The sequence below is a fragment of the Diadema antillarum genome, unplaced genomic scaffold (assembly GCF_040938485.1).
Source record: "Diadema antillarum isolate AM-2024a unplaced genomic scaffold, OU_Dant_1.0 scf00000093, whole genome shotgun sequence".
In the NCBI taxonomy this organism is placed as follows: domain Eukaryota; kingdom Metazoa; phylum Echinodermata; class Echinoidea; order Diadematoida; family Diadematidae; genus Diadema; species Diadema antillarum.
Window position 1 is genome coordinate 3,068,989 of NW_027270982.1, and position 15,447 is coordinate 3,084,435.

At 37.2% G+C, this 15,447-nt stretch overlaps 1 protein-coding gene across 1 annotated transcript; it reads left to right on the plus strand.

Annotated features, from left to right (window-relative positions):
• The first annotated feature begins 3,271 nt into the window (after positions 1 to 3,271).
• Positions 3,272 to 9,848, plus strand: LOC139718338 (cathepsin O-like). Its single transcript, XM_071629817.1, has 8 exons — positions 3,272 to 4,071; positions 4,651 to 4,865; positions 5,361 to 5,409; positions 5,933 to 5,946; positions 6,219 to 6,452; positions 6,937 to 6,978; positions 7,707 to 7,879; positions 9,696 to 9,848. The coding sequence occupies exons 1-8, from the start codon at positions 3,871 to 3,873 to the stop codon at positions 9,821 to 9,823; spliced, it is 1,056 nt and encodes a 351-aa protein (XP_071485918.1). The 5' UTR covers positions 3,272 to 3,870; the 3' UTR covers positions 9,824 to 9,848.
• Positions 9,849 to 15,447: the final 5,599 nt, after the last annotated feature.

The window sequence follows — 15,447 nt, forward strand, 5'->3', positions numbered from 1 at the left end:
TACTGTCATACATGCTGTCCAAACTCTTCACCTTCAGACATAAAGTATGTTGAGAATAAGAAAATAAGAGGAATCTATGTACCTATTAAAGTGTGGAAAAGTACTACTGGTACATGGTGATCAGCTTTTTATGTACCATATGTTTGTCAAGATTCATTGTATCCGTTTGACAGTATAGAGGAGGCTGATTGAAATAAGATATACCTGTAGACTGTAGAAGGCTATAAGTGCCTTCTAGTTATGGAAGAGGTTGCTGCCATGCCAGGCCTTTGTATGGAAGGAATTTCTATCCTTGGATCTTAACAAGCTCACCATATGAGAGAGATGCAGTCTTTTGTGTATGATGCACATATGTGTTATGCTTGTATAGTGTATACATATTTCACACCATTGGTGTCTACGTGATCAGATTGTTACAAATGTGGTGCATACACATATACTTTGGGAAACATGTTCTCTTGAAAACATGGACTCATTATTCTGTATCATTCGTCATTCCATTTTTTGTTTGTTTGTTTGTTTTTTGTTTGCTTTTTTTTTTGTATGAGAAGTAATGCTTAAAAGATTGAGTTACTCCATGGAAAATATGATTATGATTAAGCTGTTGAGATTTATTGTATTCAAGCTATTCACCAGACTCAAGTACTGTAAAAGTTGAAATTTTTTTGGTCAGATTGCAATTTTCATGCACCTGTGCAAGCAGAAACTAGCACAAAAGCAAGAGCATACAAATATTTTTGCTTGCCATATGTTTCTGTAGTTGATGTCTAGATTCTGTGGAATGAAAAACAAACGAAACTCATCTTACCCGACCGAGCACAAACAAATCACTCATGCAAAAATACCCACTTTTAACCCGTTTAGGACGGTTTGATTTTGCTACAACACGCATTTTCCATAGACACCTGCCCGAGTATACTCGGGACTCGTCCTCAACGGGTTAAAGAAACTCTAAAATTGTATGCACAGTTCATACTCTCCAATATATGGAGTTCAGATTGATATATCAAAGGGTGTAATATCATTGTTCCTGCATAATCACATCTTAAGGCACAAAGAGATAAGTCAAATGGAGTAGAAATGAATACATGTAATCAAACATTTTGAAGAAGACGTGGAAGTTTAACCTCTCCTACATTTTTTGTGTAGTGTGTTATTCACATTTGCAATGGTTTTGTGTTTAATTATGCTGTGTGTCGTGATATAACTCTACAATGTACTATATTTTTACAAGATATATTTATCTGTGAATAATGCCATATGTATATAGTGAATATCTGTGATTAAATCCTGATAATTATCGTATGGAAAATATTCTTATGTAGTTTTGTTTTTGTTTTTGTTTTTGTTTTTTTTTGGGGGGGTTTTCACAAAAGAATTATTATATAAGCACTGACTGGTAAAAGTTCCAGGGACTGAAATAAAGTACATGCAATTAATGTGTGGATTGTGCTGGGATTTGTTCAGTGTTCTCAGTTTGTGAATTATTCAGCATTTAGGCATAAGTTGTGAGGCTTATCAGTAATTAAAAATGAGATCCGAATTATTAGTCAGGTGCTGTCAATCCTGTCATTACATATCTTACAATAAAGGGGAGGTATCACAATGATTGGTCGGTTAGTGACAATGATTGGTCGGTTAGTGGACATGCCATATGTGTAATACACTCAGTAACCAATCCTATCTCTGGTGGAGATCACATGACATACAACACATTTGCCTTAAATTCTATTTCAACAGAAAACAAATCAAACTCTGCTGATGAGGTGTGTATAATGATGATCAGATTGATAAGAATATAATGATATTAAAAACTGACATTTTTAAAAATTGTTATGATGCCAGTATCAAGATGGCTAGAGACAGAAATTGCCATTATTTTAGTAAACCATTTTCAAAGTGGTTTGTTCTGATACCTCTGCCCATGGGAACTCCAAGCTTGGTACTGGTCACACACATAATTATATTTTCTATTGTTTAAAGGTTTCATTTTTGTGCGACATCAGAACATCAATAACCTTTAATAGGCCTGTCGCCACAATGTAATTCAGATTTTACTTCTTTAATTGGAGTCGTCACTAATTGAACAATATTGTGCCTTTGATATTTCACTGGCAACAGGATGAGACTTATATGCATAATTTTGGATTATCTACTGTGGTATAGGGACACAAAATATATCAAAGTGACATCAAACAGCAAAAAAAGAAAAAAAAAAGAAAAGAAGAATGTGACAGACCTACAAAGTGTATTTGTTGCTTGCAAGCAATAGTGACAAGAGGTTTTACTTTTTGTAAACCACAAATCAATCCCGTGTGGACATGAAAGTTCATCCTCGGTGATGCAGTTAAACTAAGGAATGAATTTACTTAATTGCTATCTTATGAAATCATAGAACTGAATATCCTCCTCTTATCAAATTTTTAACTCTATTTCAGCTTATAATATATATATATATATATATATATATATATATATATATATATATATTTCATATATATAATATATGTATAACAACTGTATACATATATATATATATATATATATATATATATATATATATATATATATATATATATATATATATATATATATATATATATATAATATACATATAATATGATTATTCACATTTATAGTTGCTAAATAGAACGTGCAGAGAGATAAAAGAGAGAGATTGAAAGAGGGATAGAGGATCGACAAGAGAAAGGGAAGGATCATGAGTAATTCAGCACACTCGTCATATACACAGATGGGCAAATTGTCATCTTTCTCTCCTTTCCTGGACAGAATTAATAAAATAAAGTTTTCATGTAATAATGTGGCAGCTAGGCCTGCCTATATCTATAGCATCTTAGCAGGATTAGATTTTGTGTCGCTATAGTTATTCTTTTGCTCTGTGTCTTGGTCCATTTCTGATTTATTTTGTGTAAAAATGAAGCAGTTATTGTCTAAATTTTTATATATAAAATTTGATTTCCTGGCCGTTCAATTAAGTGATTGCTATTTATGATTTTGTTTTCCTAATGCACTGTGCTGACTGCACTGAAACCGAACTTATCGCACGCACTTGTACTACTTTTGCTTCTTGACGCAAACTGTAAAACATGAAATATTCGCGGCGTGAAATTTTCGCGAATTGGAGGTGACTGCCTTTTTCCACGGCATTTCAATTTCGCATCGAATCTTGGCTCTCGCGAAATTAACTGCACGCGAGTATACAAACAGCATGCAAAGATCGTGTAGAGCTGCGGCAGAGATGTATCGGGACAATGTTATGGAATTCTGACTGTCTGAAGAATTTTATCTTATTAGGAGGTGTGACCAGGTGTAGCTCACCTCTCGTGACTAGATTTGGCTTCAAACAAAGCTTCCTGTCATTCAACCCAGTGAGATTTCGTGGTTCTGTTCTTTCGATCATTTGAGGCTGGCAGACACCATCGAGCTGAAACAGTGAATGCCCATAAATTGCATGCATTGTTTTTTATTGGGGCCTACCAGTTACTGTGGTTGCTACTGCGCCGAGTCTCCGGCGGTGATAGCGCGCAAGAAAGGGGGTGTGTTACCCGATATGTCACTCGCTGCTAGCCTAGCCGCGCCGCTTCACTTTTACCAATTAACTGTAACGTTTATAGGCCTACACCTCCTTTCCTGAAGTCAAGTTTTTTATAGCTATAGCCACTGATCAACATCCAGCTAGCTACGTCTACCAGTAGTACATAGTACGGATTGGGGCGACATTCTTGACAAGATCAACCAACACTACAACAGATCTGTATCGTCAGGAGTTGTTGAAATTCCGCCTAGTGAGGAGTGGAGGATATTAAAGCACTGGCACTGTACTGGACAGTGAGCGGTTTGTGAAAGGGCATGATCCTGAAATTGAACGAAATGGCGATGTTGAAAGCTTGGCTGACGCTTGTGCTTGCAGGTGTTTGTGGAGTCGGTCTTGCCCTCGGTTCACCGAAGTTAGGTTCCACTGAGGAATGGCTGTTTAGAGATTTCATTGAAAGATTCAACAAGACCTATACGAATTCCAATGAGTACTTCAAGCGGTTTGAAATATTTAAGGTAAATCTTAGATTGCTTGCCTTCACATCATCATCAGGACATCATAGCTAACTAAACACGCAGCCCAGTCGCTGTATAAATAGCGACAGGCACGGCGTCTGGTCGGGCTACCGTACATCACAGCATTAACGTTACTAGTATACCAGATTGTAGTCTCAACATTTGACAGAGGAATGTCTGAATGTATTGTGAATCAACATACCTACATTTTAAAACAAGTATGGTCAATAGCAATGAGCTGCCACATACTATACTACTTTCATTTTCACAATAATTTAATATACACGTAAAACCACATTGCTTGCATGATCATATTACAGTTTGGTCTTCCTTATGATTATAAACTAAACCTCTCAACTTTGTGAATTTTAAGAAGTGGTTTCCGAAGGTTTTCTTGTGAATTTGATGGAATTCCATGATCAATTTGCACAATATAGATCTACATGGCAAACAATTATTTTCTTAATGATTTCTTCCATTTTTGCACCCATTTAGACATCTTTCAGACACTTGTACGATGTAGATTGCCCTAGAATTCCATGTGAATCTCTCTTGCTTGTTGGTCTGCCACGTATACAGGCAAGCCTGACCAAACACGAACAGCTCAACTCCCTGAGGACCCACCGAGACCACGCCAGGTACGGCATCACAAAGTTCGCGGACCTCACAACGGAGGAGTTTGTGGGACAGTACCTGAGCAGTGCCCCGCATCCCACTCTCCCTTCTGCTAGCTGGCCATCTGTGGTAGGAGCTAGCCTCCATGCAGAGAAGTCCATTCCTCTCAAATATGACATGTGAGTATTCAAATTATAGATTTAATTCACTGCTGATATGGCAAACAGAATATGCTTAAATTCTACTGAGTGCATGGTGATATCTCTCACAGATTTCTCCACACAGCATCCCCCCTTTCCTATTTAAAAGAATGTTTGTGATGTTGAATTAATTTTGATGTCTTGTTTGATAGGTTTATTTTCAAACTAATTGAATCTTCATAAAGGGGAGGGGAAGAGATGGAGATGAAATTGCATACAAGTATTGGATTGAAAGGAGACCCACCCCAAAAAGAAGAATGAATAAATAAATAAATGATTAAATAAATAAGTAAAAATAAAAGAAAAGAAAAAAAAGAAAAAAAGCATCATATCACCCCAGAAGTAATTACCCTGTGCATTGTCAAAAAATGTTTGCTGCTGGGATTTTTGTACCATTATGGACCTGCCAGTCGTATTCTGCATGTCATTTGTTTTTCTTTTCTAATCTTTGTCTCTTCTTTTATCAATTTCCAGGAGATCCATAAAACCCTCTGTCATTTCACCTGTCAGAAACCAGAAAAGTGTGAGTGACTTTAAAATTTTGTGCTTTTGACTTCATCAACTTATCTCTTTTCACAAATGCATGGATAGTGCATTGTTTGCCGTTGTTTTGTCTGCAAACAAATGATAATAGCCATGATAAAGGTTGAGCTTTAGACATTGAGGAAATACATTGTGACAGAAACTATGACAAATTGTATATAAAGCAGGAATATATTGTGTTCTGCTAAAAATTAGTATGCACCTGTAAGTACCAGATATTTCAATTATACAGTGAAATCACATAAAACACAACTTTAAAAAAAAAAAATTAAATTAGGAAATACAGTCTTATCTTCTTCCATGTATTGGTGCTTCTTGTTCATGTATATTCTGTATGTTGCATGCTCTGTTTGCTAAACCACTTCTGTTTTGCTGAGTCAAAAGAACAATGACATAGTTATATATTTTGTTTAGTAACAGTCTGAAGTTGTGATTCTAATCATCTTCACTTTTTCGTTGTTTTCTCTCCCCTGTTCAAATATGTGCTGAATATACTCTTCCAGTGTGGAGCTTGTTGGTAAGTTCGTTTTAAAGAATTTTTCAATTTATATGGTAGCATATGATACATGTAGATCCATAAAATTTCCACTCTTGCAAACCCAAAAATCTTTTAAGAACACATGCAAAAAAAAAAAAAATCTTTTCATTAATTACATTTTCTCGACTAATGAAACTGTGGCTTGTAAATGGAGAAAATGTCCTTACCCTGCTGATGAGAATATGCTGCATGCATATGATGCAACAGAAACGAAATTTGCCAAATTGACATTCATTGATTGATTTTTGCAGGGCCTTCAGTGTTGTGGAGACAGTTGAGAGTAGAGTGGCCATGAAAACCAAACGCTTGACACAACTCAGCCCCCAGGAGTTGGTAGACTGCGGCACGGCAGCCGGCGACAGCGGTTGCCATGGTGGCGTTCCTTGTAGGACGTTGGATTGGCTTAACCGAACCAAGACGGAGATTGTGACAGACGCCACGTATCCGTACAGGGCCAAGAAAGGAGACTGCAAGATTATAAGCAAGTGAGGTTTGGTTTGGTTTGGTTTTTTACTGATGCCAGCCCCCCACCCCCCCAAAAAAACAAAAAAACAAAAACAAAGACAAAAACAAGAGCAATGTCCGGAAAATACACACTCAATCTCCACGATTGAGCATTTGTTGAATTACAAAACATATTTTATTTGATTGTCAGCATTCTGTAGAATCTCTTTGATATGATTAGGTAGGTTACGTAAACAGAGTGTCAACTTGTAAATGTGTTGTTGTTGGTTTTTTTCAGTGACCCCCTGTGACATTTATTAAAGTTAGCTCGACACTTACAAACTTACAAGAATAGCTTTGATGTGAATTCTTTGAACCAGGCTGTCGAAGGTATATGGTGCACGTGATGAATACATATAAACACTTTGTGAATTCTTTGTTTGGTGTCCTTTCTTTGGCTGATATTGATTTTGATAATGAAAACGGTGACATGTCTTTGTGCAATTTGATATCTCCTCTTGCCAGTGCCTCAGAGAATGCAGTTGTGTCTGGTTACACCTGTGGAAAGTGAGTAGAATGTACATGTCTCTTTGAGCAGTAGCATAGCAATATAGAACAAGGATGTGTGTTATACGTAGTCGTGACATAGGTCAAGATGATGTGAGACCGATGAGCATTTCAATGGAGTCCTGTAGCATACAGATTTAGTGCAATGCAGATGGAACTTGTTGATATTTAGAATACCAGAGATATCAGTTTGATGTGTTGTTTGGTTTTGTTTTGTTTTTAGTTTGTTTTAAACTACATTTGTTACACCCCCTCATAAAAAAATGTCTGTTTATACAAAAAAAAATGTTGTACAAAGGTCATACTTGTTGTGACATGTAGCATAAACAAACTCAATGTGTTCACACGAGCAGACGAGCCTATGAGCAGGTACATAATATGTAAGTCAAGCTTTTTGTTTGGTACAAGGCTGTGCCAGTTGGCCTTGAAAAGGCTGCATGAGCTAGTACTAGAAGTGTGTATTGTGTTTGTTTTCAGAGGGGGTATTTTGTAATGGAATTGTTGCTTCAGTCAAAACAAGAACTTTGTGTACATTCATCATGTGAAAGAGTGCATAAAAAAGGTCAAAAGTCAAAAGAAAATATAATTTTACAAAAATCTCTTCATTATTGTACTTTTGTTTATACCTTGTATTCTTGAATGAGAAAGTTGCAGAAATCCGTCATAAATTGTCTCATTTTAGTCTCTCATGGGTCTCTCATTAGTCTGTCATTTTTTCTCACTATTAGCTACACAACCAATGAGGCTGTTGCCATGCCAACTGCTCTGTATCTCCACGGCCCCCTGAGTATATCTGCGGATGCCGAGAGCTGGCAGTACTATCTGAATGGGATCATCCAGTACCACTGCACGCCCAATTATCTCAACCATGCGGTGCAGATTGTTGGCTATGACAGAACAGGTGAGCAAGTAGTGACATGTCATGTTGAATGGTCCTTCCTCATTAAAAAATAAAGAAAAAAAAGTAAATGAATAAATAAGATGAAAATTATGCAGACAGAATGTAGAGGCTTGATCAAAATATGATATGATGATGTCATCACATCACAAATCTCCAGGTTAGGTTTACAAAAATCTACACTAAATATCTTTGTTTTGACATGAAATTATCAAAACAAAACAAAACTTGCATCCTTCACATCAAACTTTTATTGTGTTAAGGTAACCTAGCAACAGTGACTTTTAGGGGAAGCAGCGAGTAGATGCAAACTGACCATCCTAAATTATGATTTTGTCATAAATTGTGCAGAAACCATTGGGAGTAAATGACACCATCATCTCGGCTAATTTGCATACATGGTGTCAACCAAAATCACTGTATGCTGAAAACACATAAGTTTTTGTAATATCAAGGCTCTCTTGATTTATTAAGCTCCAGTTTGATAATACATCTACCCTTCTCTTGAATAGACTGGTTTTAATACAGTAATTCAGAACAGTTATATTGGGTGTAGGATTGCACTAATCCAGGGATGTGTGAAAGGGTCATGCCTGCATCCCTTTTGAGGATATATGTGACCCGCTACAACAAAAGGATCCGAAAGTCGGGGGAGGACATTTTTCTGAAAATGACATGACATAATTCCCTTACTTTTCCACTTTAATTTCATACATAACACAACTCATAAAAATACTCGATTGCGGAGATATCGACAATTTTATTAGCGCATGTCAAGTGGTTGAGGAAATCAATTTAGAGAAAAACGCCTTCAAATTTTTCCTTCTGACGCTATCATGATCAAGGGGAGGCGAGACAGTTTTCACCGCTTGACAATAGAAGGTATGCTCCTAGCGACCTCCGCGATGTGCATTCAAGCTTAGCGCCAGCGGTCTACGCACGACCAATCAATAACCAGGATGCCACACACTGACCAATAAGATCACTTCCTCGTTGCTAGGGGCGGAGTCTAGCTGCGGCGCTTAATCCAAATCCTCGGACACGTTTCTGTTACGTTGAAAGTCAGAAAATCATGGTCCAGAAAAACGCTGATTTCTTGCCTTTCCTTTGATTATTTAGCTTCGAAATTTCGGCAGATGATAGACAAAACATTAGGCTACAAAATTATGGCAAAAAAAAAAAAAACGATTGTTTTGACCAATTTTGATGATGTGACTTCAAACTCGATTTTCTCGGCTCAGCCGTCAGCGATTTTAGGATCCTTTTGTTGTAGCGGGTCACATATATAATATTTTTTTTTTATATTAACTGTGGTTTGATTGCAACCATTACCACTACATGTGATATTTGATGCTCCTCTATGCACAAGGATCTCCTTTGTGGTTGGCTCAAATTTTTATAGCTCTGCGTAATTTGTCATCCTTTTTTATTTCTTATTTTTGTTTCAGGGTGGGGTGGGGAGAGGGGCTCATATTCCTTTAAATACAGGTAGTGTTGCTGTAACTTCTTGTAAAGCATTTCACCATTGGGAGAGATTCACCATCTTCATGTTAACCTCTTGAGGATGAGCTGATTTCACTACAACACATATTTCCCATTGACACCTGCCCAAGTATGCTTGGGACTAGTCTTCAGTAGGTTAATGTCAAATAGACTGACGTATTCGTCTCTTCTTCTGTAATCATATTGTAATATTTTGAATTGTAATGGCAATTATGATGAAGTTTCCCAATGAATCTCATGCAGTGATTCTGATATCTGTAACGAGGTATAAAATAAGCTTGTACAACTCCTTCCCGTCCTGTTGATAATCCCACAGGGGAGATTCCATACTACATGGTACGCAATTCGTGGGGCGCCGACTGGGGCATCGACGGCTACCTTCACATCATGATAGGCGGCAACGTGTGTGGAGTGGCATCTGCTGTACAGACTGTCACCGTTTAATACTGGCAGAGAAGCATGCTGGAAGATCACCATGGCAATTCGCATACTTTGTCTGTAAGCAGGCAGTTGAGACAAAGCAGATTGAGTGATTGAATAAGATCTAACCTAGACCTGCAATGCCGTTGCAGGTAGAACATTAGGCATGTACATGGTCTCTTGATGATGAATAGACCAGCTTGCTTATAATTTACTGTAAATCAAGAAGCATTGCATCACGAAACTTTCACGAAACTTTCAGGAATTGGAGCCAACAGCCTTCTTCGAGCCATGAAGCGAATCAGAAATTGCCGACCATGAAAAGATCATGAGCATGCTACCTGTATCAGATTGTGTAGACAAAAAACTTTTGCATGCATTTTACTTTCGAAAATTATGGCTCCTTGCAAAATTTGTGCAAGTTTCGTGCATGTGAAAATGTCTTGTTTCACAGTATTCAAGTTTTAAACCTACCTATGTTACAAAGTTTGATACTGGTAACCAAAGAACTTCTTGAAGCTTTGGTTTGAGAGGATCTTGTGAGGGGTAGTACATGTAGTTAGACAATTCCAATTGGTGCCTTCTGAGAAGAAAGTGAGAACTAATGAAATTCCACAGTTTGAGTAAAATAAATCTATTTCTGAATGATCTCTGCCTTTTTTTTTAGATCAGGATTGTGTTACTATTTGAACTCATCTCCCGGCAGTGTAAAAATGAGGTCTTGCCTTCCTGTGCCCAGAGTGTCACTGTGTGACAGACACAAGGCTCCATTATTATTATCCGTGTTATTAATGAGGGTAGAAGTCATCTTCCTTTCATTAATTTCAAAGTAGATGGTATTTGACTCTCTTACATTTTGTCTCATGTGTTGGATCTACCAGCTTTGCTGGTTTTTCATCAACAATTATGTACAACATTCCTAAAATGTTGTTTTGTTTTTATTCATATCTATTTTTTTTTCTCCTTGACTGTTGAGGTGCCTTTCAGTTCTCTCAACAGTGAGGTTTGAATGAGCAGGTTTTCAAACATATTAATATTTTGTGCATTTTCCTCTGACAAAGAGTGTTCCTTATGACCAGAAAGCATGCCCGAGGCCGGCCTGACATAGTAATTACTAATGCGTCCATACTGGATTTCAAAGTGTATGAGGGACAGGTGAATTGAGTTAACCCATTACTAGTTCCCTCAGTAAAATTGTGCAACAATGACAATTAAAAAGAGATCAATAAATAGATAAAGGAAACCAGTCTGTTGTAAGCTATGATGAATGGATCTGTAGAATATTATTACCCAAATAAGAGTTTGTCTTTTTTTTTTTATATCGAAACTCAGATGCATGGTAATGAATATGCCAGTGGTATTCAGATTTCCAGATATTTTTCTTTCCCCACCTTGAGGTCTTGAGAACTAGTTACTACTTCTGAATTCACCAATTTCTATTTAATGGATACATTTCAGTACTTAGAATCTAGTTTGCATGCTATAATAGCTCCTATGGTGGGCACCGCATGCCACAGGCAAGCTGTGTTATTGTCAATGAACAATTTTTTTTTATTGTACAGGAAGTAAATTCATTGTATGAATGCTTGTAGTCATATGTACTTCCAGTCACTTGGGCAGTGCGAGTGCGAAATCGTAGTGGGTAGGTGCACTCTTGTATTGCATTGCAGACAGCCAGTAAGACAAGTAGCGGCCACTATACTTCACCACAATCGCCACGTTTATCTTGCATGCACATTGCACAGTTTTTCATCACCATGGCTCATGCCAGAAAATTTCAGGAACTTAAAAGAACCTCGTCTGACAAGATCTTTGAGTGATGGGAGTTTCTATCAAGCTATATACAATGTATATATACACCGGTATATGATATATATGATAAGCTATATCAATCATGCCAAGAAATTACTACACTGCATATTTTATGTTATAGAAGTTACCCCCAAATGTGCAAGTTGTGAAAGCGGATATCAAAGTAGTTATTTCTGAATGACTTGCCTTTGTTGGGATTGGAGAAAAAGCCATGACTTAGACAATATTCATCATAAATGGTATAAATAACACATACGAGAATTTACTTTAGCTTTGAAAGGTAAACTTTGACTTATGCAGAGTTTACAGTATGTGTAGCTACAGATCTTGGCTAAAAAGAACAGAATTTAGAGTCAAGCTCCCTGGCCTTTCTTTGTGCTGGACTACATACTACTGCGTGTACATTATGAAATACCCTAGGTACTCCAGGATTTGCATCAGTGTAATCGTGGTAACTGTACAAAGTCAAAGTCTTTGGTAGAAGGCTGTGATGCATAACAAAATGAGTACATGCCAGAAGGCAGTAAAATGTAGCAATACTGTCATGCTGTAACCCAGAGGCAAAAGCTAAAATCACAGCTCATGGACACTTCTCATGTTAAGCAAAGTGGTTTACAAAAAGAAGTCACTGTCCTCAGCTGGAGTAAATATGTGTAATTATGTGAGGAGACATTTTGTACTTTTCTACGGCTTACTTGCATAGACCTTTAGTAACTACAAAAGCAAGGAACGATTCCAAATTGTCTCTTGAAAGCATGTGTATTCCATTTGTTGTGATGTGATTGCTTTGGCAAACTAATGATACAGTGGTATTGAACAGCTATTGCAAGACTGCATTTTTTACATTACATGTTTTTGTGCAACTATTAGTGCACAAGAATTGCATGAGGTAATGTAATCCATTCAGAGTTCTATAAATTATTGCAAATTTAAACCACATGTTGTTACAGGTTACTGAATGTGCAAGTATTTTGGAGTTTATCTTTTTTTTTTTCGTGAAAAAAAAAAAAGAGATTCACATAACATTATATTTTCAATTTTTCCCTACAATTTGAGGGATCCATGATGCCAATGATGTTCAAGCACATATGACTCAACCTGTCTCACGAGGGTTATAACAAATGAAGAATTGAGACATCCTCCCACAATGCACTTAAAGAGTCAATCTTGCCCAAGCAGACCTGTGTAAGGACAAAGTCTTCCTCACTTGCCTCTTTCAAATTTTTTTTTTTCTCTCTCTCACAACTGTACAGTAGGTGTTTTCATAAGATATAATGGTTACAGTTGAACCTCTATTATCCGGCCTCCCTTTATCTGGATCTCTCTATTATCCGGACGCAATCTCGCCGTGATTTTTTTATCTTTTTTTAATAATTACGGGAGGAAAAGGGGATTCCCAACTCCTTGAGAACTCCTACACAAACACACATGTATTACATATACTTGATACATTTCTTAATAATTATTTAGGTAAATCATCCCAAGAATTTATAAAAGAAAATGATTTCATTCTTGCAAACACGAACCTCTATTTTGGGGTCTGTTACTGAGTGTAACAATGAAAAGGTTGCAGTATACACATTACTACATGTGGTACTACAATGGGCTACATCAGTACATGTGTATGTGTATAAAAAGCATTGAGTCTCCCGTATCCGGCCAAATCCCTTATCCGGATGAGCCCCGACTTGTCAGGATACGAGAGGTTCAACTGTATTTGACATGGAGACTATCATGCACTAATGCCTGTCTGTTCACTCCGCCACTTTATGCAATGGAGATCTGGCGGTGATATTTTTGCATGTTCTTTTGCTAAATTTGTGGCTTAACAGTGATTCCTGGAATTCACGAAAATTATATATGAATGTATGTATAATTTAATATCCATAAGGTCCGAGTCTGAGATTGTTTAATTCCCTCTTTTTTTTTTCAATTTTTATGGAGCCCGTCACCTTGGCGTTTTGACTCAAAAGCTGTGACCAGCTTCCTATTGCCATTACTTTGTGTTCTTTATTAACACAGAGGCCCGTATGTGGATGGGTTAATAAGATTCGGCAAATGATAATCTATTTGAAAAGCTTTGGAGTCTAAAGAACTTCAGAAGGCTGTGCATACCAGAATTAGGAATCAATTTGTGGCAGCAGTAGTATGCTTTTGTTTGGCAGGTCACAACTGATTTAAAACACTGTCTGTCTCTCTGTTCAGTTTACAGGTACTGTATTATATCCATGTATCACGTTGCTGCAGCCCCATCCAACTTGTGAAAAATGTATTTCCCATTAGTGGACCGACAGCCTGTTTAGCAAGCCTTTGGACAATTCTGTTGTACCGGTAATATATTACTTTGCATATACATGTATGTCGATATAAATCGGCATTGTCAGATATTGCCCCAATCACATTTACTTTCACTTTCTGACAGTAGGGCCTATTCATGCCCACCATCCCCCCCCCCCCCCCCCCCCCTTTGTGGAAGTGTGTCTGAGGCCACATGTAATTCTGTAATCTACTTGACAGCCTAACAAACTCTTAGAAAGTGATAGAACAACTCTGCTTTATAATGTAAACTGAAATTTGTTCAAAAGAAATATCAAATTATATTATTTGTGCTGTGAATGTGATATAATTTATAGATACAGTGTATATGATTATGATTATAATGTATGATTTCAAGTTGGATATATTTTGTGAAATGTAAAGAGATGATTTATTTTGAAAAATAAACTTTAGTACAAGTTTGTATAATGAAGACCATATTGAGACTGAATTTCATTTATGAAGTACAGCTGTATTTCATTTCATACATATATTCACAAAAGCAGATGAGGCAGAAATTTCAATCCATGCACTCACCAAAATTGTCTGTAGCGCACTACTGGCAGATAACATAATAAGCAAACTGACTGTACACAGTTAACAACCTCTTCATTTGAATTTCATTGGTGATATGCTACACATTACACAAGAAAATCAAGCTATGTACATCAAGGACACAACGATCATATACTACAGTAGAACAGGGAAATTCTCTCCCCCTTTGGCAATATCTTATTATATTATATCCCAGACATATTTTTGAATTTTATGAGACAGTCAAACAATTAAAGAGTGCAGCAGTTTTGCTGCATATCCAGCCAGCCCTCATGGTAAGTTAAAAGTTCAGATGTGATCTTCATTTTTTCCCCCCAACAGTTAACCAATCCATGCTCACGTACATTCAAAATCACGAGCAACAGAACTTCCCAACTGGCTTGTCTTATAGAGCAAGGGATGGAAAAGCACTCAAATGCTTATCTTAGCTGGACACTCGTGGTGTCTTGAGTAAACAGTCTTGAGGGGAAGTTGGGACTTCTTGCATTTCTCATTAATCCCTGAAACACACACCATCGGTCCTGCAAGGTCAAGCAAACATCTATGACACTGACCTCCCTGGTATGCTAGAATAATCTGCCTATGAACGAAGCACAACAAGCTTCCATTAACCATCATCTTACTGGGCTGGGGTTTGACTAGCCCATACAATGTATAATCATTCTCGTTTCTGTTCTCCCAACAGAAATGCACAAATTAGCACAAAATATTACAAAAAAGGACCAAAAATTGTAAGGAGCACAGCAAACAAAAGAAAGTGCATCAGGTGGCCCTCTTATACAGGACACAAAGGAAGTTCAGACTAAAAGAGGGTTGTGCAGCACACACATATTCAAAAATTCTGATATGGAAGAACATTGCCATAGAGATGACAACTAAATTGAGGGATGATATCTCTTAATACAATGAGTGCACCGTCTATCCAAAAATAATTAGACACCCCCCATTCCCACCCCCGCCCCAGT

Coding starts and splice junctions, on each gene's coding strand:
- LOC139718338 (XM_071629817.1), top strand. CDS start 3,871: ATGATCCTGAAATTGAACGAAATGGCGATGTTGAAAGCTTGGCTGACG. Junction 4,072..4,650: donor AGCGGTTTGAAATATTTAAG/GTAAATCTTAGA, acceptor CCACGTATACAG/GCAAGCCTGACCAAACACGA. Junction 7,880..9,695: donor TGTTGGCTATGACAGAACAG/GTGAGCAAGTAG, acceptor ATAATCCCACAG/GGGAGATTCCATACTACATG.